The following is a 25324-nucleotide window of genomic DNA, read 5'->3' on the forward strand; positions in this document are numbered from 1 at the left end:
CTTTTGACTGGGTGTGAGTGTTTGATTGGCTCAGATGCTCCGTCCATCACCACCCCCTTTTGTACCGCAAAAGTGATGCAGGGCTCGCGTAAATAAATCTCTTAGTATGCAAGTGCATACCTTGTGTAACTTTTACTCATTGGTCACTCAAAATGTGCAATACAAAAAATGTCAAATTACTGTTGTGGATAAAATGTTGAAATGAGTAGTATGCAAGATGGATGCATTGCCAAAGTCTAGATTTGATGTGAAATAACAAATCATGTTAAAATGTGAGACGTTCACATATTTTTTCAATCAACCAATCACAGTCTTATAAAGCGTGACTACTCACTAGTAAGGGTCTCAAGGCGCTGAGTGGGGGGCTGGGTCTGAAGATCAGTTGAAGATCCAGGTCTTGAGGCCCTTTTTGGATTGTGGCAGCAATGGTGATTGCCTGCGGTGGAGAGGCAAGGATCTCCAGGTCTTTGCAGCGAGATAGGAGAAGGATCTTCCTCCAGCTGTGGTCTTATGGGTCCGTGGGGCGGTGGCCATAGGCTGTTGGGTAGAGCGGAGCTGTCTGGTGGGAGTGTTGAAGGAGAGGCGGTGGTTGAGGTATGCAGGTCTAGTGTTGCGGAGGACTTTGTAGGTGTGCATGAGAAGCTTGAAGATGATTTTCTTGTTGACAGGTAGCCAGTGAAAGTCCCTCAGGTGGCTGGTGATGTGGTTGCGGCGTGGGATGTTCAGAATGAGTCTGCCAGAGGCGTTCTCGGCGGTCTGCAGATTTTTGGGGAGTATCCGGGTGTTGCTGGCATAGAGTGCTTTGCCATAGTCAAATCTGTTGCTGACAAGCATATGGGTAACCATTTTCCTGGACTTGGTGGGGATCCACTTGAAGATCTTATGAAGAAGGTGGAGCTTGTGGAAGCAGGAGGACGAGACAGCATTGATTTGTTGCTTCATTGAGAGTGAGGAGTCTAGGATGAGGCCATGGTTTCATGCATGCCCGCAGGTGTGGGGGGGATTGCAAGCACTGCTGGCCACCAAGAGACGTCCCAGGTGTATTGGGAGAAGCCCAGGATGAGGACTTCGGTCTTGTCTGAGTTAAGTTTGAGGCAGCTGTCCTTCATTCTGGTGGCGACTGCCTTCATCCCGTTGTGGAAGTTGCTCTTGGCGGCTGTAGGTTCGTCTGTGAGGGAGAGAATCAGCTGGGTGTCGTCGGCATAGGAGTCTATGTTGAGTCTGTGGCTTCTGACTATGGCTGCGTGTGGGGCCATGTAGATGTTAAAGAGGGTGGGGTACAGGGAGAATCCCTGAGGCACTCCGCAGCTGATCTCTGTGGGTTCTGATTTGAATGGTGGAAGTCTGACTCTCTGCCTTTGACCAGTGAGGAGGGAGCAGGTCCATTCTAGGGCTTTCTCGCGGATGCTGGCATCGTGGAGTCTTGCGGAGAGGTTGTGGTGGGAAATGATGTCAAAGGTGTCTGAGAGGTCCAGGAGGATGAGGGCTGCAGTCTCACCGCAGTCGAGGATGTTGCCGATGTCGTTTGTAGCGGCAAGGAGAGCGGTCTCTGTGGTGTGGTTGGTTCTGAAGCCCGGTTGGGAGAGGTCCAGGATGTTGTTCATGTCTATAAAATCTGAAAGTTGGACGTTGATGACCTTCTCAATGGCTTTGGCTGGGAAGGGGAGAAGAGAGATGGGTCTGGAGTTCTTGAGGTCCGTCGGGTCCGCAGAAGGCTTCTTCAGCAGGGAGTTCATCTTTGCGTGCTTCTAGTCTTCCCCTAAAGTTGCAGACTCGATGAAGCAGTTGATGGTGCGGCAGAGTTCGGGTGCAATGGAAGTGCTGGCTCTATTCAAGATGTGGTGAGGGCAGGGATCTGAGGGGGCTGCAGAGTAGAAGCTCTTCATGATCCTGAGATGTCATCAGAGGTGAGGGTGGTTCAGTTGGTCAATGTCTGCTGGGGGCTTGAGCAATTGGGTGGGTTGGGTAGTCTTTGGTTGCAGAGCTGTCGTAGATCTCCTTGATCTTACGGTGGAAGTAGGTGTCGAGGTTGTCGCAGAGGTCTTGGGATGGGGGGATGTCTGCTTTCTCTGTGGTGGGTTTGGAGACTTCTTTGACTACAGCAAAGAGTTCATTGGTGGTGGTGAGCTGATCTTCAGGGACCTTGTTCCGGCCACTGCAAATATCGCAGTAGGCGTGGTGGGTTTGGTGAAGGAGAAGTAGACACAGCAGTGGTCAGTCCAGAGTCGCTCGGAGGTGTGGCTGACGGAGATGTTGTTGCTTACGGAGAAGATGGGGTTAAGAATGGTCCTGCTGAGTGGGTTGGCATTATAAACAGTTGTTTGAGTCTGATAGTGGTGAGTTTTTCTAGTGGGGAGGAGGTGTTGTGGTCTTTGAGGTTGTCCACATGGAAATTAATTTCTCTGAGGAGGATGTAGTCCATTGAGGTGAGAGCTTGGTGAGCGATGAAGTCGGCTACGGCTTCGCTGAAGGGAGGGCGGGGTCCGAGAGGTCTGTAGACGAGGGTGCCATGGAGGCTGGCGTTTGGGTTGGTCTGAATCTGGAAGTGGAGGTGTTCCATGTCGAGTGAGTGGTCATATGAACAGGTTGTGAGGTGGAAGGTGTCTTTGTGTATGATGGCGATTTCTCCTCCCGGTCAGTTGACGCAGTCCTTCCGGTCAGCGCTGGCTTTAGTGCTGGAGGTGCCCGGAGCAACAATGTTTGTTGGTGCCCCTACCCCGACCTCCACCTCAAATTCCCTCACTACCACCGGAGAAATATTTCCTCTCATCTCTCCATAGCACTCCTCTCACGTACAATTTATTTGTTTAAAAGCACTGGTAAAGACTGGTTTTACTAATCCACTCAGCTATCCACAAATAATGCAAATCTATTCTTTGCAGCAGGCATATTAACCCTCTGCGCTACTTTATGGTGAGTCAAAACTGCCACTAGACCAACCTCCATTTCTCTCTCTCTAGCAGGAACAGGAATCACAAGAGTTATCTTAGCATTTTTATTACTGCCTGAAAGCTGAACACACATGAAACTCTGCCACAGGTGCCTTTCAATCGTTAGTTATTGCTCCACACAGGACCTCCCACCTGAGGTCAGAGGCCCACCCTCCAGGTCAGCGCCCAGTGCGGCCGCACCAGTCCCACTGACCTAAAGCCGACCCTGCTTGTGGATGATTTTTTATCCGGCAGGTATGGTGGTTGCGATGTCCCGGTCTGAGCTGGAATTGATCCAGGTTTCTGTGAAGAAGGCAACATCAGGGAGGTCAAGTTGAGTAGGACCCAGATCTCTACTGCATGTCTTTTGAGGGAGCTTATGTCGAGTAGAATACATCTGAGGTGGTCTGGTCCGGTTCTTGAGGGTCATATGGTCGGTAGGTTTGGTGTGCGTAGGCCTGCAAAGGTGACGTTGCAGGTGCAGCAGATGATCGCCATGGGTGTTCTCCGGCATTGTGAGGTGGCAGGCAGAGTGGCGTCCGGTGTTGAGGGCTTGGAGGGTGCTGGAGTACTAGCAGTGGATTGGTCGAGGACCACTGTCCATGGTGCTGGACATGCTCCTGGCGCGAATGGGTCAGACGGGTGCGTCGTCGGCATGCCAGCAGCGCGACCACTGCATATGGCCACCATTAAGTAGCGTGAGGGGGAGGGCTGGACAGCTGGCAGGCGGGGGAAGCGGGAAAGCGGCGCTTGATTGGGGGTGGGGCCACAGGGGACAAGCAGCGGCGGGGATACATCGAGAGAAAAGGGTAAAAAGTGCAGAAAGAGAAAGAAGGTGACAGAAAGACAGAAAAGATGAAATTAAGGAAAAGAAGTGATCAGAGGAGAAAAGGCAGAAAGCAGAGAGACAGAGGGCAGAGCAGCCGAAGAGCAGAGATGCTCCCCACTGGACCACCAGGAATGAGGGGCAGACAGGTGCCTGCGGGTGGAGGAGGGGCTCGAACTCAGGACCTGGAAGGGTCAGGGGCAACAGCTACCAGGCAGAGCTGTACAGCAAGGGAAGCTACTTACTGACAAGGTCAACAAGATCGCTCCTTTTCTGAGCAGCGTGGCCATTAAGAAGCGTGAGGGGGAGGGCTGGATAGCTGGGAGCCAGGAAAAGCGGGAAGTGAGAAAGCGGCACTGGAGGGAATCGTCTTGGGAGGATTAAACAAAGATTTAAAAAAATACGCAGCTTTGCACGATTTCTCTACATGCACATATCTGTAATGAGATGTACTCTCTTTGCAGAGATGTAACCCAGTTTTGGTAACCTAAGACTATCTAATAGCGCTATTTGTGAAATCAACATAAAGAGTTATTTTTCTTTAAATATGACCCTATCTGGAAGTAAGTACAGAGCGTCTAATGGGCACAAACCATCAATGCACTGAATGTTACCAAAGAACAGCCCATGAAATTTTAAAACACAATACAACATGAAGTACTTCAAAATGCTCCGAGAGCAACAAACACAAAGATGCTAGGACTGCCTGAATCGAAAGTAGGATGCGATTTTACAGATATTTATAGTGACTTTAATGACAAGTACATTTAATCAAGTTAATCATGCTGAATTGAAGACAGATGAGGACTAAAACAAGCTTTTGCACATCACAGCGGAAAAACAAGTTAGTGTTGCAAAAGGATGGAGACAGGTTCAATAGACTGGCAGCTTTGAATAAAATAAAAATTATAAGGAAAGACTATTTCAATTAATTTTTGGATTACATCTCCCAAAAAGTTGGCATGCTTGCTCTCTATCTTCCAGCTTTGGGTGAACTTGGGAGGGTAGAATTCCCTCCTTCGTCCACCTGAGTAAAAGTCGAAAAACAGTCTATGTTAGCTGTTACCCCTTCTCAAAAAATCCGGACAGGCCAGAGTGGTACTAAAAGTACGGCCCGGGGCCGCATGTGGCCCTCCTGACCTTTTTACATGCGGCTCCCTGGTCAAAAGCAGTACTGGGCTGCTGTCTTCTCGACTCAGCACTAACATTGAAAAAGAAGTTAAATAAACAGGTAAGTCGTTATGTAATGGTTACATAAAGTTAAAGAAAGGAAGTAACTAGGTTATCCTACACGGTTTAACTTTAGAAACACCTTTATTACTAAAGACATCTTGCAGCACAAGTGTTAAAATATGATAGAATCTCTTCAAAATTCAAAAAGTGTGCTTCATAACAACATCACATTATATCAGTCCATTGAGAAGTATTTGTTTTTAAAACAATAGTTTAAAAAAAATTATTTACATTCATTCTTCCCCCACCCTGACAACAGTGTCAAAAGTGAACTAAGATGCAAGTCAGTTATTAGGTGTACTCTTTGGGTTAGGTTCCTATTATACACCAACATCATTATAGTTAATTAAATCAAACATAGGAGAACGTATTGCACATCCTGAAGTCATATATTTCTACATCCTTTTATAAGTGATAATGAAGAAAAAAGGAGGGAAAGTGAAATTAAACAATTGCCTAAGATCACACAATCTGATAAAGTGGAGAAGCTGTAATTGATTCCAAGTTTTCTGATTTCACATTGTGCAATTCAGCTGATGTATATGTTTCACTTCCAGTACACCTACCTTACTGGAACCGTGCCCCAGAAACCCCTCCTCCTCACCGCCACCCTCCTGGCATCAGTGTGGCCCCCGGTCACATCACAGACAAACCATTTTGGCCCCTGGGAAAATGTTTGTGAGTAACCTATGGGCCAGAACATCCTACCTGAGGCAGACAGAAGGCTATCAAGCGAGTAAAATGTATGCTCTACTGTAAAAAAATATTTGGTTGCAACTTTAAACCTTGGCCTCCAGCCTCAGGTAGTACTCAATATGACAATGCTGTGACAACTAATGCACATTTGTCAACAACAAAAATAGAACCGTTTTCAAAAACGCTATTCGTAGATCAATTATATTCCTTTTTACATTGTTGAAAAAAACCACATCAATTTGGCAGTCTGGGCAAATTCCCATCTGAGACACCAGCTTGGTTATTCAAAGGCACAAGGAGAGCTTATTGATCCAGGGTGGAGATCAAAAGTCAGAATTAGACAGAGACGAACTGCCGAAGATAAACATCATCCTGAAACAAAAAGGCACCCTCTTGAAAAACAGAACAGAAATATCGCAAAGATGGTAACCCCAGAAAGCAATCCCGCAGGTGACAGGGAACTCTGATTCTACTCTCCTCATGTGGGCCTATAGTAGAAGTAACAAACCTCAGCATCAGAGCACATTGGTCGCTATTCACACTGGTAAATCGGTTGTAAAAATAGGCTGAAAACCGAATATACCTTTTTTTTTTTTTAATGTCTGCCAAGAATTCACAAAGGGACTGCTGGCGTACACTAAGCACTTACCATGCAGAGAAATCTGCAGTAGTAAATCCCACTAAAGGGTTGAAAACGGTGGCGTGGGATAGGGGGGGGGCAGTAGGGGCGGACCGCCCCAGGCGGCACGGGTTTGGAGGGCGGCGGCCACTCCCCTCCTCCCGCTCTTACCTGCGGCCCTAAGAATCGTCAACAACCCCCCTTTTACCTGCGACCGTATGAAGTGCCAGTAGTCCCCCGTTCTTCGATTAGGCCGCCGCGGGCGGCAGAGGCAGTGGCCGCCATGGGCGGCCTAAGGCCTAGCTCACCACTGGGTGGGAAGTGGGCATTATCTCGTCATGCCCAGGCAGGAAAGAAATACGTGCATTTGCACAGGAGACTCCTATTCCCCCGTTTGGAGTTCAGTAATATAGAGTTCACCGCTTTGAAGAACTCTGCATGCGGGGATTGGAACCTTTGAGAGAAGTCATATGGCATTCCCAGATGTACCCCATGAAACCTGCACCTTGTACAGTTTTCCAGTCCCATTTCTAGGAATAATTGTGAACAGCAAAAACAAATCGTTTTAGGCAGAGATGTAAGTATCCGCTATTATTTTTCTTTTTTTGTAAATAGGGCACACTATAATTTACCCACCCATAGCTCGATTAAGAATGCATTAAAAATCGATATTACCTCTACATCCATCGTCCTCGACCCAGTCACAACCAAATGAGGTATTATCCAATCCCAGAAAGGAAGCAAAGCAGGAAACACGTGCTAACCCCATCCGCCCTCATGCTAAGGACTATAATACGATAGCCATACCTTAGCACTTCCTGTTTCCTGTCTCCGATGGGATACGGGGGACGCTGAGGTAACTGCCGACCGTTTACCTCCAATTGATGCTACAGGTTTTTCTCTCTCTGCAGGGCTTTGGAGAGCAACCATGACCAGCGTGGGAGAGAAAGGAGTCGAGACGGGGTTGTGGTCTCCTGCGACTCCAGGTATGTGCGTCTTCCTCTTACACCATGGGTAGAACTGCCTGTGTGGCTTGCGTATTCTCCCGGTGTGCCCTCATGCTGCTTGGCTGGCTTGGACTTATCAGGGTTCCCGCATGGCGGGTGCATGATCGGCTTGTTGGTGGCTTTCACTGGTCACTACAAGGGGTTGCCTGCGTGTTAACCATACCTTTTGGGCGCTCCATTTCTCTGAGTCGGCACAGGGTGCCCTGTCGTCTTGGGCTGCCTGCCCCTTTCGCAGCATGTTCACCGGGGGAGGGGGATTGGCTCTTGGTGGGATGCAGCTGGAGAAGAACTTACCTTCTTTGAAGCTGGCATCTGCGGGTGGCTGAGCGGTGCCAGTGTGGCTGGGTTCTGCAGAGCTTTGTCCCTGCAGTCTGCAGGGCCGGCTTTAATGCTAATGGCGCCCGTTGCAACAAACATTTTTGGCGCCCCCACACCCCATGATCGCCCCTCTGATTCTCTCACTACCACCTGACAAAAGTGCCAATCAGCTCTCCAATCATTAGTTATTACGAAACACAGTGCCCCGCCTGAGGTCAGCACCCCCTCCACAGGTCAGCGCCCTGTGCGGCCGCACCAGTCGCACTGCCCTAAAGCCGGCCCTGGCTGTCTGTGACTGTGGGGCACAGGCGCCATCTGGGGTTTCTGCTCGTGCCAGGGCGGCGTTTGTCAGCATTCTTATGGGAATGTCCTGTCAATAACAAATTGGTCATGTCAGAGGCGGTTTCAACTGCATTTTCCAAATGCCTATATCTATTTGTGAGCCAGGTTGTGGGTTTGCATTGCGCTGTTCTTTGTAGTGATGTTCAGTCTCTCTCTACTGGTTACATTATGGGGTAACATGCTGGGAAGATGAGGCATTGTTCACCCATGTGGGCATCATCTTGTTCCGTGGGGAGTTCGGCGTCAGCTCCTCCATCTAAAAGAAGGAAGCTGGATGACGAGGAGAGGCTTACGCAGCTGATTTTGGAGACCTTGGCTTCCGTCAAAAAGAAGAAACCTGGTTCACATTCTGGTGGTGGGCAAGAGCTGTATTCTGATATTTCCAACACGGATTCATCTGAGGATTCCTCTATGAGTTCCATGGAATATAAGGGAAGTATATCTCTACGGACATGTTACCGGACATTCTAACCCATGTGAGTGAAAACATGGGATTTCCTGATGAGGAGGTCAACAGCACTTCTAAGGACATGGTGTTGCTGCCAGTTAGGGAGCAATCTGCCTATTCATACCTTTATGATGGATGTTCTGCTGAACGTGTGGCAGGATCCTGAGCATATTCTGATGCCTCGCTTCATGTCCAAACTTTAACCATTGAGGGATATGGAGGATTTGATTCTTGAATCGGTCCTTGTGAACTCAATTGTGGCCAGTCTGGCGGGACAGACATCAATGGTGGAGGATAATATCCTTAACCCCTCCCATGCTCACGGTGGCCGTGTGCTCATGACGAGCTGAGCTCGTCATAACGGCCGCAACGCTCGCATGCGGGGCTAATTCCCCCGCTGTGCTGAACGCTCTACAAAAACAGGTGTGGCCGTGATGAGCTCAGCTCATCATGAGCACACGGCCACCGTGGCTCACGACGAGCTGAGCTTGTCATGAGCACCGGGGCGCTGTGCGCGCACCCCAGCACAGCGGGGGAATTAGCCCCGCAGGCAAGGGGCTAAGGGGGGTGCTGACCTGAAGATAGACTCCTTTTTGAAAAGGCCTATCAGGGGTCTCATCTTGCCTCAGATGGTGTTGACGACGGATGGCAGTGCCCTCGGTTGGGGTGCGACTTTGGGTCAGTGGTCCGTTCAGCCTCATTGGACCCGATCAGATGCCATGCAATCCTCCAACTGGAAGGAGTGGTCAGTGGTGGAGAGGGCCCTTTGGTATTTCCAGCCCCACCTGCCCAGTTGCAATGTTCTAGTTCGTTCTGTGACAATCCTTTGACTGTGGCGTATGTGAATCATCAGGGCAGCACTCACAGTCGGTCCTTGAACTGGGTGGCTTCTGCTGCAGCCAGTTGGGCGGCACTTCATCTTCAGGCCATTTATGCTCAACAGCTCAGGTCAGGGGTATGGACAACGTAATAGTGGATGTCTTGAACCACAAGTTTGCGTCTTCTCAGGATTTGTGTCTGCCACCTAGGGTGTTCTGCATGATCTGCCAGAGGTTTGGATGCCCGGAGGTGGATTTGTTTGCCTCCAGTACTAATGCTCTACTCCCGACCTTTTGTTCCAGGATTTCGGAGGTGGGTGCCTGAGGAGTGGATGCATTATCGATCCTGTGGCCTCTGAGGTAACTGTCTGCCTGCCCTCCCTTTCCACTCATTCAGGTGTTTCTTTTGAAGGTTCTGAAAGAGAAGGCTCAAGTGGTGACTCTGTTGCCATACTGGCCAAGGAGGTCGTGGTTCCTGCTGTTGACAAATTTGGCTGTGGGGCCTCCTAGGATCATGCCTTGGGGACTGTCTCCTCTGCAGTATCTCTGCATCGCCTGCTGGTCCCTCTCACCCCAGAAGTTTGGAGGTTGACCGGCGGACTCTAGCGAGGCAAGGTTTGACAGGCCACATTATTTCAGTGGCCATGGTTCACCTAGGGGTTCTACTCTGTCATCTTAATCTTAGCATTACTTCTTGATCTGTTCCTTCTATCCTTCAATTCTTTTTGGATGGTTTTCGTAAGGGCCTTGCCCTGTCGACATTGAAAGGCCAGTGGGGTGCTATCAGGGCATTCAGGGATTCTCGTTCTTTTTCCTCCGATGCAGGTTTTTGGATTCTTGGATGTTTGAGTTTCTCTCTTACTTCCCCTGCTGTCCGCTCTTCTGTACAGGCATAGGATCTTTCTCTGATCCTTTGTGCTCTTTAGTCCTCTCCTGTTAAGCCCTTGACTTCTGTGGATTTTAAGTTTTTGCCTTTTAAAGTGGCTTTCTTGTTGGCTGTCATGTCGGCAAGGCGGTTGGGGGAGCTTTCAGCTTTGAGGTGCTCACCTCCATTTCTGCGGTTCCTGGGGGATTCTGTGATGTTGAGGTTGGATCCTGGGTTCTTCCCCAAGGTTCGCTCTAAATTTCATATCTCTCAGGAGCTGGTGTTACCTTCTTTCTGACCTGCTCCTCCTTCTTCTGCGTAGCAATTGTTGCACACCCTGGATGTGTAATGTGCCTTATCTGTTTATGTGGACAGGTCTGCTGCATTCCCTTCTTATGACAGTTTATTTGTGACTTTTGGTCTTGCAGGGCAAGGGAAGGCTGCATCTAAGATGACCTTGTGGTGTTGGATTAAGGACACCATCTCTTTGGCATGTCAGGGTGCTGCCTTGCCATGTCCATCCAATGTTCAGGCCAGGTCTACTTGAGAAGTATCACCCTCGTGGGCCACTTTTAAGGGAGTGCCCTTGGAGGAGATCAGTTGGGCTGGGACTTGGGCTTCTGAAAAATACCTTTATCAGACATTACCGGTTGAATTGTGCTCAAACAGACAGTTTGAATTTTGGGAGTGGGGTTTTACGGCTGTGGAGCATCCTGCTCCTGTTTGAGTTGTTCTTTGGATGTTGCATTAAACTTCACTTTGGTGTGTTTCTATCCGGTGTGCTTCGTTGTTTGAGACGGTATTTCAAAGGCCTTCTATTTAGAATGTCTCCTTTGGAATACCTCATTTGGTTATGATTGGGTTGAGGACGAGGGAAAGTAGATGTAATGTCCTGATTACTTACCGGTAATCCACATTTACTTTTGGTCCTACTCGTCCCCGACCCAATCATTCTACCCACCCATCATCCAGGTTTTAGGCCTTTGTGTGGCTTGGTATTTCACGAAGTGCTTGTACTATAATCCTTAGCCGAAGGGTGGGTGGGGTTAGCAAGCGTTCCCTGTTTTGTTTCCTCTCTGTGATTGGATACTATCTCATTTGGTTATGACTGGGTCAAGGACGAGTAGGATTAAGAGTAATGTGAATTATCTGTAAGTAATCAGGGCATTTGGTTTGTTTCTAAACAAAACCAAAATATTTGTATTTATTGTGCCAGTAAGCAAATACCATCAATTTAATGAGAAGCTGTTCTTTTTTCCTGCTTTTAGACTAAAGATGCCAATCCTATTGTCTACCTTCTATAAAGTCACTATAAAGTCACTAATAAACAGGTAAATTCGAGTCCTGCCCTTTATAGGTGGAATTCTTCTTTTTCTTAAAATCAGAAATCAAATTCCAACACTTTCATTGATACATTTTGTATTACAAATGTGTAAAATGGGTGGTACAAACATCAATATAGAAATAATGAACAAGAAAAATTGAATCATATATTATTCACAATGTTGTTTGTTAAAAATGTGGTCCTAAACACTTTCTAGATTTGGCTTAATTTCAGAAAATGATTCCCAGAAGTGTATCGAGTCACTTCAAATAAAACGTGCATCAGCGTCTTATGGGATGGAAGTTACCTCGACGGGGATGTTGGGGACTGTGGTCCATCCGGATGCCCCTCAAACTGTTGAACCATCGCCCTGACACTCCAGTACGGGTTTTCAATATCGTCATCCGTACTGCTGCTTCTGTGGAGACATATCACACCAAAGGTAAGGAGGGGTGGTGGATTGTGTGATGAGCATTGAGTGAGATAAAACAACTCTCCACTGCGCCAACAAACATTAATATAACAATAACTAACAGCTGCTATTGGGCCTACAGAATATTACAGTTCTTTTTCAGCAAAATATCAATCAATCTCAGTGTGATGGCTTGCAAAAGGCTGCCCCAACTTCATACAGATGGCACATTGGATCAGGTACAGAGCAGTAGAAAGTGTACTGACCACCCATAATAAAGCTGAACGAGAAATGCCACGCATGTGTGTGTGGCAGATGATTGAGTAAGAAACGTTGTCCTATGACGTGGCCAGTGGGTAGAATGCAGGTATCCTCCACATGATGTCAGTAGACAGGTTATCTGGACTCTTGTGATGCAATGTTCTAAAAACTGAATTTTAAAATAGTTCGTTCTCAATCCACTTTCAGCATTCGGGCAAAACATGGCCACAAAACTGAACTGAAAATTCAGTCCAAATTAAATTTCTTTCAGATATGAACTCTTTTTGATAGGTGTGAGACTAGCACTAGCGACGATGCCTTTATGCATTAGGTGTAAGTGGAGCAGAAATGTGAATTGGTAGGAGTCCAAGATCATTTTGGCATATTTCAAACTTCTACATTTCCCAAACTATCAAAAGAATAAATTGGATTACCTTTGTGCGTGTCTGAAGACATCTCGTCCTGACATGGTCATATCCTGCCGCGCATCAGCCAGGGCAGTGACCGCCTCTTGAGCCATGGCCATGGCTGAGTGACGCCTGTGCCTGGCCGTGGTGGAATTTTGGGTCTTCCCCGCCAATCCAACTTCGCTTTGGCTTCCTGTCCGACCAGAACCCGGCTTAAAGTGTGCGGCAAGGGCTAGGATCAGCCTCAAAAGAGACTTAAGGTTTCCATCCACTATATCTAAAAAAAAATAGAAGAAATGGCATAGTTTGTCAAAATAACACACGGCATTAAGCAAACAAAATCATACGACTGGTCTGTGAATAAATCGTGCCTTAAAAAACATGTACTATACAACACCAACTTAAGTCTGAATCTGTCATGAATGCCCTTACTGTCCCCTCCATGGCATTCAATGGCAAGATACAATTCAATCATACTGTAGCACAACAATATTGCACAAATATACTCTCCAGTTTTCTTACTTTTTTGGTAAACATTGTTTGGTGAGGGATAGAGCCATGGAAGCTAAGCCAGAGTACTTTGGGATAATCTTTCTCACAACATCGGTATACAGCAAAACACCCTCAAGTGGATCACCTCCCTCCTTGCAGGACACACACACAGAGCATTCAACTGACTCCCTTTACCTCCACACCCAAAGACGTCATAAGCGGCATACCACAAGGATCATCCCTCAGCCCCACCCTGTTCAACATCTACATGACCTCTCTCGCAGACAACATCAGAGCCCACGACTCAACATAATCTATGCAGATGATACTGAACTAATCCTTTTGCTCACCGAGGACCCCTCCAACGCCAACTTCTGCAGCATCATGACCAACGGAGCCAAATTGAGGAGAGACAACTGCCTCAAATTCAACTCTGACAATACAGAAGTACTAATCTTCCAGAAGAACACCTCCATATGGGACCACAGCTGGTAGCCAGCAGAACTCAGACCAACACCCACACCAGCACACCATGCGTGCAACAATGGCATCATTCTCGACAGTCAACGGACATTGAAACGACAAGTCAATGCAGTCGCCTCTTCCTGCTTCTACACCCTTCGCAAGCTCCGCGGAATCTTAAGATGGATCCCAATCAACACCAGAAAGACTGCCACGCAGGATCTCATCACCGGCCACCTCGACTATGGTAACGCTCTCTACACCGGACTTTCCACCCATCTTCTCAGAAGACTCCCAACCATACAGAACACCGCAGCCAGGCTCATCCTAGATCTCCCCAATCAGACCTACATCAACCCCCACCTCAGAAACCTCCACTGACTCCCCATCCAGAAGAGATGCCAGTTCAAGATCCTCATGCAAGCCTACAAAGCTCTATATGATCAAGTATCATCCCATATCAACCATCAACTGAACTACCACCTGCCAACAAGCTACCTACGCTCCCCGCCTCACTCGCCCTCGCACACAACCCCTGCCTCTGTCGTAGCCACGGCCGAGGCTGCTCTTTTTCCTGCATCGCCGCCAAGACCTGGACCGACCTGCCTCTTCACTTCCGAACAGCCCCCTAGCAGGAAGACTTCCAAAAGAAACTCAAGACCTGGCTTTTCCAATAAGACATGGCACCCTCAGTGCCCAGATACCCCTCGGGGTGACGGTGCTGTGCTATACAATTGCTCATTGATGATCTTTCTCAAAGTTTCTTTTTCCCTAGTTCTTTTATGGACACAGGCTATGTTCGAGCTTTGACCTCCAAAGGTCAATATTCTGGGACTCCCCTGTAGCAGAACATAGTGAGCTTTAGAACAAGACCCACATTTGTATAAATAAAACCCATTATATTAATGTCCATTTTCTCAACACTTTCAATAACCTCCGTGTCTAGCGGAGAGGTGGCTGCACTGTCTTGGCTCCATAACCTCTCATGTTTAGTACTTCTAGGCTTTCGGTGGCTGGAGATGGGAGGTCTAGAAGCTCTCACCAACCCCCTTCAAGCTCAGCATTCCCAGGACTCGTTTACTGCTTTCTCTTACAGCCAGCTGACCACACGGCAAGAGTTCCAACATTTTATAATGATAACCATTAGACTTCCTGTGACTAGAGAAAGAAGGTCCATGACTATAGATGGAACTCCTTTTTAGGGTTGTATGCTTGTCGGAGCTCCATTTCATAGATCTTTCTCTAAGGAGACCAAGCTGTACTTTCAAAAGCTGGAGAAGGAAACTACCTCCTTGTATCAGGGTCTGTGCCATGGTATTCTTGATGCGAACAGGCGCACAATCCTAGAATACTTGTTCCGAAAACATATCTCCATAAAGGACTTAAATATGTAATTACTGAAAGAACAACAAAGAAATAATCAAATAATAATGGGTAACATTCTGTGATGAAAACACTCATTAAACTGCTGTTGGTGCAGATTGTAAGAATCAATATGTTTCAGCTCAATCATAGTTTCCAAATAGCTAGTGTTTCAATAATGTAGTACATTTTCTAGTCAATGGTTCCTCAATCAAGTTGCACAAATATTTTAAAAGCAGTGGAGCGTAACAAAGCACAGAGCAACAAAATGTTTCCAAACTCTCTTCCGCAATTAGGTCATCGATATACCCTACAAGTGCTTAGGCCAATGGTTTACAGGGTGTTGTAATGGAGAATAGTCCAGTAGCCGTAGTGTAGGTTGTAGAAGAAGAAGGTTTATTAGATCTTTAGGTACAAGTACGTAAGCAGATAGGTGAGTTTTTAGGTAAATAGCAGATAGCCCCACCAGGAGCAGCATCCTTCCTGCTCAGCTCAACCTCACCAGACACTCAAGCCTTCCACCACAGCACCAAGCATTCCACTGCATCACCAAGCATTCCACTGCATCACCAAGCACTCCAGCATTCCATTACCTCACCAAAAACTCCAGCATTCTACTACATCATCAAGCACGCCAGCATTCCACTACATCACCAAGCACTCCAGCATTCCACTACATCACAAAACACTCCAGAATTCCACTACCTCACCAAGCATTCCAGCATTCCACTACATCACAAAACACTCCAGAATTTCACTACATCACCAAGCACTCCAGCATTCCACTACATCACCAAGCATTCCAGCATTCCACTACATCACAAAACACTTCAGCATTCCACAATAACATCAAATACTCCAGCATTCCACTACATCACAAAACACTCCAGCATTCCACTACTTCACGAAGCATTCCACTACATCACAAAACACTCCAGAATTCCATTACATCACCAAGCATTCCACTACATCACAAAAAACTCCAGCATTCCATTAAATCACCAAGCATTCCACTACATCACAAAACACTTCAGCATTCATCCTGGCTGCACAGTAGGAACGGTGTTACTAAGGAAAGGGCGCATAGCAACGACTCGAGTCACAACACATCTCCCTTCCTTAGGGAATATTTTTACACAAATTATACATAGAACAACAGAAATAAATCTAATCCAAAACCATAAGTATAAGAAATGAAAGCACAGGTTAAACTATCGAATTACTAATTAAAGGACTGGCAATGGAGAAAAGGAACAATAGCCCTAAAGACATTGAATACATTAAAGATCCCCACCATCTCCCCCTAAGAGAAACCATTGACACGAATAAATCTTCAAAGACTAAAGATGAAAAAAGATAAATCAGTCCTAAGACATTAAATACATTAAATGTACACCCATCACCTACCCATCACCTTCCCTTAGGGAAACAATTGTCACTAATTTTATACATTCGCACAGCACGTACACACATACTGTACGCCTGACAGGACCACAGGTCTTAGGCAAGGGTACACAAGCCCAGAACGCACACAACTTGTACACCCGAAGGGATAGAATGTTTCAGGTAAAACAGCACAGGGTGCAAGACCCCACAGCGCACACAACCTACACTCCTGACTGGATAGAAGGTCACAGGTAAAACAGCACAGGGTGCAAGACCCCACAGCGCACACAACCTACACACCTGACTGGATAGAAGGTCTCAGGTAAAACAGCACGGGGTACAAAACCCCACAACGCACACAACCTGCACACCTGACTGGATAGAAGGTCTCAGGTAAAACAGCACGGGGTACAAGTCCCCACAGCGCACACAACTTGCACACCTGACGGGATAGAATGTTTCAGGTAAAACAGCACAGGGTGCAAGACCCCACAGCGCACACAACCTACACACCTGACTGGATAGAAGGTCTCAGGTAAAACAGCACGGGGTACAAGACCCCACAACGCACACAACCTGCACACCTGACTGGATAGAAGGTCTCATGTAAAACAGCACAGAGTACAAGTCCCCACAGCGCACACAACTTGCACACCTGACGGGATAGAATGTCTCAGGTACAACAGCATGGGGTACAAGACCCCACAACGCACACAACCTGCACACCTGACTGGATAGAAGGTCTCAGGTAAAACAGCACGGGGTATAAGACCCCACGCGCACACAACTTGCACACCAGACAGGATAGAAGGTCTCAGGTAAAACAGCACGGGGTACAAGACCCCACAGCGCACACAATCTGCACACCTGACTGGATAGAAGGTCTCAGGTAAAACAGCACAGGGTACAAGACCCCACGGCGAACACAACTTGCACACCAGACAGGATAGAAGGTCTCAGGTAAAACAGCACAGGGTACAAGACCCCACAGCGAACACAACTTGCACACCAGACAGGATAGAAGGTCTCAGGTAAAACAGCATGGGGTACAAGACCCCACAACGCACACAACTTGTACACCTGACTGGATAGAAGGTCTCAGGTAAAACAGCATGGGGTACAAGACCCCACAGCGCACACAACTTGCACACCAGACAGGATAGAAGGTCTCAGGTAAAACAGCACAGGGTACAAGGCCCCACAGCGCACACAACTTGCACACCTAACGGGATAGAATGTCTCAGGTACAACAGCATGGGGTACAAGACCCCACAGCGCACACAACTTGCACACCTGACAGGATAGAATGTTTCAGGTAAAACAGCACGGGGTACAAGACCCCGCAGCGCACACTACTTGCACACCAGACAGGATAGAAGGTCTCAGGTAAAACAGCACGGGGTGCAAGACCCCACAGCACACAACCTGCACACCTGACGGGATAGAATGTTTCAGGTAAAACAGCACGGGGTGCAAGACCCCGCATCGCACACAACCTGCACACCTGACGGGATAGAAGGTCTCAGGTAAAACAGCATGGGGTACAAGACCCCACAGCGCACACAACTTGCACACCAGACAGGATAGAAGGTCTCAGGTAAAACAGCACAGGGTACAAGACCCCACGGCGAACACAACTTGCACACCAGACAGGATAGAAGGTCTCAGGTAAAACAGCATGGGGTACAAGACCCCACAACGCACACAACTTGTACACCTGACTGGATAGAAGGTCTCAGGTAAAACAGCATGGGGTACAAGACCCCACAGCGCACACAACTTGCACACCAGACAGGATAGAAGGTCTCAGGTAAAACAGCACAGGGTACAAGGCCCCACAGCGCACACAACTTGCACACCTAACGGGATAGAATGTCTCAGGTACAACAGCATGGGGTACAAGACCCCACAGCGCACACAACTTGCACACCTGACAGGATAGAATGTTTCAGGTAAAACAGCACGGGGTACAAGACCCCGCAGCGCACACTACTTGCACACCAGACAGGATAGAAGGTCTCAGGTAAAACAGCACGGGGTGCAAGACCCCACGGTGCACACAACTTGCACACCAGACAGGATAGAATGTTTCAGGTAAAACAGCACGGGGTGCAAGACCCCACAGCACACAACCTGCACACCTGACGGGATAGAATGTTTCAGGTAAAACAGCACGGGGTGCAAGACCCCGCATCGCACACAACCTGCACACCTGACGGGATAGAAGGTCTCAGGTAAAACAGCATGGGGTACAAGACCCCACAGCGCACACAACTTGCACACCAGACAGGATAGAAGGTCTCAGGTAAAACAGCACGGGGTACAAGACCCCACAACGCACACGACCTGTATACCTGACAGGACCAAAGGTCAAACTGTAAGTGTGCACAGCAGTGACCCAAGTCACAACATATGGGCATTTAAATCTTTCATAAAATTATAAAATCAGCTGTTTAGATGCTCCTTTACTAGTGTGAGAGGAGATAGCACGTTTTTGAAAACTCCCACAAAAAGGTACAAAGCCTTTGCAGACAGTTTTCCTGCCTTGCCTTTTTTGTACAAACAATCCTTTACTGTGTGCTCGGGATGTTTTATAAACAGTACATGTTCTAGCCTGCTTCATACCATATTATTGATTTATTTATCAAACTCGGACTACTTTAAAATGAAGTGCTGCATGCAAATTAGGAAAGCAGAACCCAGAGAGAGCAAGGAGAGCTCGAGAATCAATGGGGAATGAGAGACATGCCTGAGGACCGTCTACGTGGAAATAAGTGCGAAACCCTGAGGTAAGAGTGGGCAGCAGTGAATGTGGACTGAAAGAGGGGTCCTTGATAGGACCTTGGGTTCTGGGAGAGAATCGGGTTAATAACCCGAGAAAGAACAATCATGAAGGCAGGAGGTAAAGGTTTAAGATGCACCCAGAAATACAGAAATAAGAATGACTATACGTGGGACCGGCAGTAAGAATCAGAGTGTACCAAGTGTGGCAACTGGAGGTAAAAGGGTCTTTGGGGTTCTGAGGTGTTAGTGAATGCAGCCATGGACAGTCTGCTTAGGGTGAAGAGCAGAACTTCATTGAAAACGTCAAAGCAGCGAGGTTTGGGATAAAAGGCGGTGTTGCAACCTAACTTGACTGTCAAGGCAGCTGTCTGATTAAGTGGCAATCAGAAGCGGCCATACTAGGTCACAGCACTAAACGGTTTGGATCAGATGACGCTGCACAAAGAAAGCGAGTGAAATGCTGGCCACCGGGGGAAGTGAAGGTCACAGACAGTCTTCCCCTGGGGTGCTTCGCGCAGAGCCGGACGGACAAGGTGGACATAGGGCAAGTTAGAGGAAGGAGAGGGTGTTCGGTAGAGCTATAAAATAAGGTGTCAGGAGAGGAGTGTCCGGCCTCTTCCTGACACCAGGCACCACAAGGAGGAGTCTGCCAAGTATAGTCCTCCCGCACGCCCTACATGTTGCAGGAGGATGGGTCAGGGAAAGGTTGGTTCCAGCTTTTGCCAGTTTAGGACAAGTTGCAGGACATAGGCGGTACTTTCGAGGGGTGGTGAGTCACATACGGGCAGATCCACCACCCGGGTGTGGGGGGTGCACAGGTGACTGATGGAGGTGCACGGGATGCAATGAGCAACGGGAGGAACTTCAAGAGAGGATGTTTGGAGGGCCAGTGAAAGACAGATTGGGTATATGGAAAGAGGTCAACCAGTGAAAGGGAAGTAGTGAAGCAAATCAGATGGTAAGTTGCGAATGGCATGGGGAGACTTTAACTGTTCGGTTTTATGCCAGGAGTTATAGTTGCAACTAGTTAAGGTTAATAAAGTTCATTAGTATGTTTGCAACCTTCTCCTAATAAATGGCCTTTTATGCTTCAATAACAGTGTGGAGTGTGATTACTGCATGACGCTTCAGTGGCACGCAGCACCTTTTCTTGGCTGACTTCAATAATATGAATAATTTACTGATATATTGGTAACTTGGGGGCCAGGGAGACCTCTGTCAGTGAAAGGATCTTCAAATTAGGGCCTAGACATGCTGCATTTGCCGCACTAATGAGGATGGGTTGGTGGGGAAAGACACAACTTCCTTTGAGGGAAGCAGAGAGCTGGAAATATCTAAACCTCGGTTGTAAGTGTGGGGATTTAGATTGGCAAACAGACATCTTGAGTAATTAAAAGTTTTATTATTTTCTTGTAAGGGTCAAAAATAGGAAGGTTGCTCGTGACAAAGATGGATGGATAGAAAATAAGAACAGGACACAGGAAAATTTAAACACAATAAATATTACTGTTGTAATAGTATTCTTGCTGCAATAAAAGGAGGGGGAAAGCTTTTCACATATGGATGACTCCCAGCAATCATTGGCGACGATAAGGGAAGACATAACTAGGTATATATATATATATATATATATATATATATATATATATATATATATATCTGCTCAAAAGGGGTCCCAACCGCTATCACGCGGAAAAAGAGATAGCAGCACTCAAGGGGTAATGCACAAAATTTATTCAACAAGAACGCGCTTTCGGCACTCGGCCTTCTTCAGTTATCACTTAGTTGCCACAAACAACATACATTTAAAAGAAACAATCACGTGACTTATGGACAGAAAGGACGGACTCTATTACAATACTTAAAGCAAATAGTCGCCATTTTGGAGTGGTAAATACATGAAGCTGCATGCAGCACGTTATATCGTGTCATTTCCTATGTATTCATAGCCAGTTATTTAACCCTCGAGATTGTTTCTTTTAAATGTATGTTGTTTGTGGCAACTAAGTGATAACTGAAGAAGGCCGAGTGCCGAAAGCGCGTTCTCTTTTTCCGCGTGATAGCGGTTGGGACCCCTTTTGAGCAGATATTACATGTCGGGCACACCCCCGACAAGCAAGCACCACCCCACGAGTGCGGCAGGCAGGTGTACACGGAGCAGGAATATATATATATATATATATATATATATATATATATATATATATATATATATATATATATATATATATATATATATATATATATATATATATATATATATATATATATATATATCAGTTTTACATAACACAAATTGGCCCAAGGTAGGGCACAACAGCGCTAGATTACACTCCACAGGGTCAAACTGAATTCCCCCCCCCCCCCCCCCCGAGACGTGCGAAGAGGGAGTGATTTGCCCGGAATCACAGAATGTTGGGCCAACCCCGAGACTCGAACCCTTGTACCCAGTTCAGACCTGTCTATTAGGCTACATCTCCCACATGGCAGCCGCCCCTGCAATAGGCCATTTCAGTGACCCGGAAAAGGTCGCCCTGAGGGATTCGTATCGATCCAGAGGCAGCAGGATCTCTGTTCCCGACCAACTCCGGCACACTCTCCAAATCGGGGTCACACGTGATCGGATCCGCCTAACCACGGAAAATGAGATTATCCGTCACTTATTGCATTAGAAGTAGAACTCTGCATGGCCCATTTACAAGAAGAATGCACCTGCATGGGGGCCTGCCAATGCAGCCGGCGATGCAGGGCCAAACCACACCAGGAAGATTGAGGGCAGAAGCAAAGGGAGGCAGAAGGAAAGGGACAGGGGCAGAAGCAAAGGGACAGGGGGCAGAAGCAAAGGGAGAGGGCAAAGAAGTGCAGAAGCAAAGGGACAAGAGGGCAGAAGGAAAGGGATAGGGGGCAGAAGCAAAGGGACAGGGGGCAGAAGGAAAGGGACAGGGGGCAGAAGGAAAGGGACGGGGCAGAAGCAAAGGGACAGGGGCAGAAGCAAAGGGAGAGGGCAAAGAAGTGCAGAAGCAAAGGGACAAGAGGGCAGAAGGAAAGGGATAGGGGGCAGAAGCAAAGGGACAGGGGGCAGAAGGAAAGGGACAGGGGGCAGAAGGAAAGGGACGGGGCAGAAGCAAAGGGACAGGGGCAGAAGCAAAGGGAGAGGGCAAAGAAGTGCAGAAGCAAAGGGACAAGAGGGCAGAAGGAAAGGGATAGGGGGCAGAAGCAAAGGGACAGGGGGCAGAAGGAAAGGGACAGGGGGCAGAAGGAAAGGGACAGGGGGCAGAAGCAAAGGGACAGGGGCAGAAGCAAAGGGAGAGGTCAAAGAAGTGCAGAAGCAAAGGGACAAGAGGGCAGAAGGAAAGGGACAGGGGGGCAGAAGGAAAGGGACAGGGGCAGAAGGAAAGGGACAGGGGGCAGAAGCAAAGGGACAGGGGCAGAAGCAAAGGGAGATGGCAAAGAAGTGCAGAAGCAAAGGGACAAGAGGGCAGAAGGAAAGGGATAGGGGGCAGAAGCAAAGGGACAGGGGGCAGAAGGAAAGGGACAGGGGGCAGAAGGAAAGGGACAGGGGGCAGAAGCAAAGGAACAGGGGACAGAAGCAAAGGGACAGGGGGCAGAAGCAAAGGGAGAGGGCAAAGAAGTGCAGAAGCAAAGGGACAAGAGGGCAGAAGGAAAGGGACAGGGGGCAGAAGCAAAGGGACAGGGGGCAGAAGGAAAGGGACAGGGGGCAGAAGCAAAGGAACAGGGGACAGAAGCAAAGGGACAGGGGGCAGAAGCAAAGGGAGAGGGCAAAGAAGTGCAGAAGCAAAGGGACAAGAGGGCAGAAGGAAAGGGACAGGGGGCAGAAGCAAAGGGACAGGGGGCAGAGGAAGGGACAGGGGGCAGAAGCAAAGGGAGAGGGTGCAGAAGCAAAGGGACAGGGGCAGAAGCAAAGGGACAGGGGGCAGAGGAAGGGACAGGGGGCAGAAGCAAAGGGGCAGGGGCAGAAGCAAAGGGAGAGGGCAAAGAAGTGCAGAAGCAAAGGGACAAGGGGGCAGAAGGAAAGGGACAGGGGGCAGAATGAAAGAGACAGGGGGCAGAAGCAAGGGGACAGGGGGCAGAAGCAAAGGGACAGGGGGCGGAGGAAGGGACAGGGGGCAGAAAGAAAGGAACAAGCATTGAAAATGCAATAGGTCTCGCAATAGAAGAGTTTAACATTTTCCGTTTTGCAAATGGATGAGTGGCGTTGCATGGATGAGTGGCGTTGCGTGGATGAGTGGCGTTGCGTGGGCGAGTGGCGTTGCGTGGGCGAGTGGCGTTGCGTGGGCGAGTGGCGTTGCGTGGGCGAGTGGCGTTGCGTGGGCGAGTGGCGTTGCGTGGGCGAGTGGCGTTGCGTGTGGCGTTGCGTGGGCGAGTGGCGTTGCGTGTGCGAGTAAATGAAGGGAAGCGAAAGAGAGAGAGAGAGTTAAGGGAGGGAGGGAGAGAGAGAGAGAGAGAGAGAGAGAGAGAGAGAGAAAGAGAGAGAAGGGAGAGAGAGAGAGAGAGAGTTATGGGAGGGAGAGAGAGAAAGAAAGAGAAGGGGGAGAGAGAGAGAGAGAGAGAGAGAGAGAGAAAGAGAAAGAGAGAGAAGGGAGAGAGAGAGAGAGAGAGAGAGAGAGAGTTATGGGAGAGAGAGAGAGAGAGAGAGAGAGAGAGAGAGAGAGAGAGAGAGAGAGTTATGGGAGGGAGAGAGAGAGAGAGAGAGAGAGAACAAGTGATACCAAAAAAAGTAAGCCATGCACGAGTGATTAACGAATGCTGATATTTTTAAGCCCACAGCAAATGTTACTTTGCCCAGTGGGAGAATATAAAAAATTGTTTGTAAAAAATTGACAGAGTGCGCAAACCACAGAGTTAATGGCCAATAAAAATAAATCCAAGAGCGACCATGTGAGTTTTAGGCAAAGGAGACGCTGAAGAGCCCCCGCTGCCTTGGTTTAAAACAAGCATTGAGAGCCTGGTGGGTGTTATTTATTATATTGCACACATTCTAAACGTAGTGTTCACAAGAGGTCTCGGATTCGACTCTCGAGTAAACCGATGCACGGTGAAGCAAAGTCATTTGACAACGATCACACATTTTGTCAAGCTGGGAACCTACGATGAGAAAGCGACCACAAACAGCTAAAAGATTCCCGAAGGCAAGCCCTAAAAAGGTAACTCCACTATTAAGCACCACATGTGAAAACAGACGCGGTGTGCAAAAATAAATTTGCAGACAATACCACGACGGCACAAGTTGCTTCTTCTCACTTCTTTTTGCAACAAATAGTAAAACTATTTTGTTTCCTTGTATGCCGGAGAGTAGCGTAATTTTCTAATAATACTTTTTCCCTTGCTGCGGGCTACTGAAGAAGTAACGGAGAAGCGAGTGTCCCTCAGAGGCTGCTCAGCTACTGGAACAAAAATTCTTTTTAGTGATGTTTCAGGGAGGCAGTTCCAATCTTGACATACTACCCAAATTCCGCTGGGTTCAGCGCCAGCAAGTGCACACATCCATTCTCCCTTTGCACCTAGGCCCATTTACCGCATGCATGGATGGATGGATGGGAGCACATCCTCGGTTATTCCTCAACTATAAAGATGCAAAAAACTACAAATTAAAGGTGTTCTTTTTAGCCAACGCTAAAATTGAAGGTCAAGACTAACGTTTATAGATTGGTTTAAGTTTTTTAATGAAATCTCAAAATATCTGAACGATACCACTAGAGAGGTTTAATCCATTTTCTTTTGTAATATGTTACTAACATCTTCGTGCTCAATTCAAAAAAGTGTCTGGGCTCTTTATGAGAGGGTGGCATGTCCAGGCAAAAATAAATACACACCCAAAAACGGTACTTTGTGTGAGTGTATTCACTATGCGAGTAGTTTCTGTCACAACAATTGTGACTGGAATGGGGCCTCAAACGACTATCAGTGGCTAAAATGAATGAACATTCCACCCGCCTCTTGTTTACTAAGTGCAACGGGTATGTCCAGAGATGCGACCCGGTGCTCACTCTGTTACAGGTGACAAGCTGCAACCCACTCATGAGAGCGGACAAGGCTGAATCCGGCCAGAAGTGCTTCCGTTCCTGTTCAGAAGGACCATGGCCCGGCAGTTCAGGCGAACCAATCGAGCGTCCTTGCTTGCACCGTGTTAATCAGACTCGGCACTCTTACCGAACCAAAATCAACGGAGCAAACAGCTGCTGGCACGAAAATAAACGTGCATTTACAAAATAGGGGATCTGTACCAGAATTGCAAGAAAATGGGGGAACCGTGACGGAAGTAAAACCTGCTGAAAGATAAAGTTAAATGCGGCAAAGAAAACAGCCCTGAA

General features: G+C 47.8%; 1 protein-coding gene across 3 annotated transcripts in view; it reads right to left on the bottom strand.

The window, feature by feature from the left end:
• Window positions 1–25324, bottom strand: part of DIXDC1 (DIX domain containing 1) — a 422480-nt gene that overhangs the window by 166040 nt on the left and 231116 nt on the right. For all 3 annotated transcript variants that reach the window (XM_078682305.1, XM_078682303.1, XM_078682306.1), the window contains 2 exons: window positions 12534–12783; window positions 11734–11844 (listed from right to left, as the gene is read on the bottom strand). In XM_078682305.1, the coding sequence (XP_078538431.1) occupies window positions 11734–11844; window positions 12534–12783 (361 nt within the window). The remainder of the gene's footprint in view (window positions 1–11733; window positions 11845–12533; window positions 12784–25324) is intronic.

This window comes from Lissotriton helveticus, chromosome 3_1 (genome assembly GCF_964261635.1).
Source record: "Lissotriton helveticus chromosome 3_1, aLisHel1.1, whole genome shotgun sequence".
Classification (NCBI taxonomy): domain Eukaryota; kingdom Metazoa; phylum Chordata; class Amphibia; order Caudata; family Salamandridae; genus Lissotriton; species Lissotriton helveticus.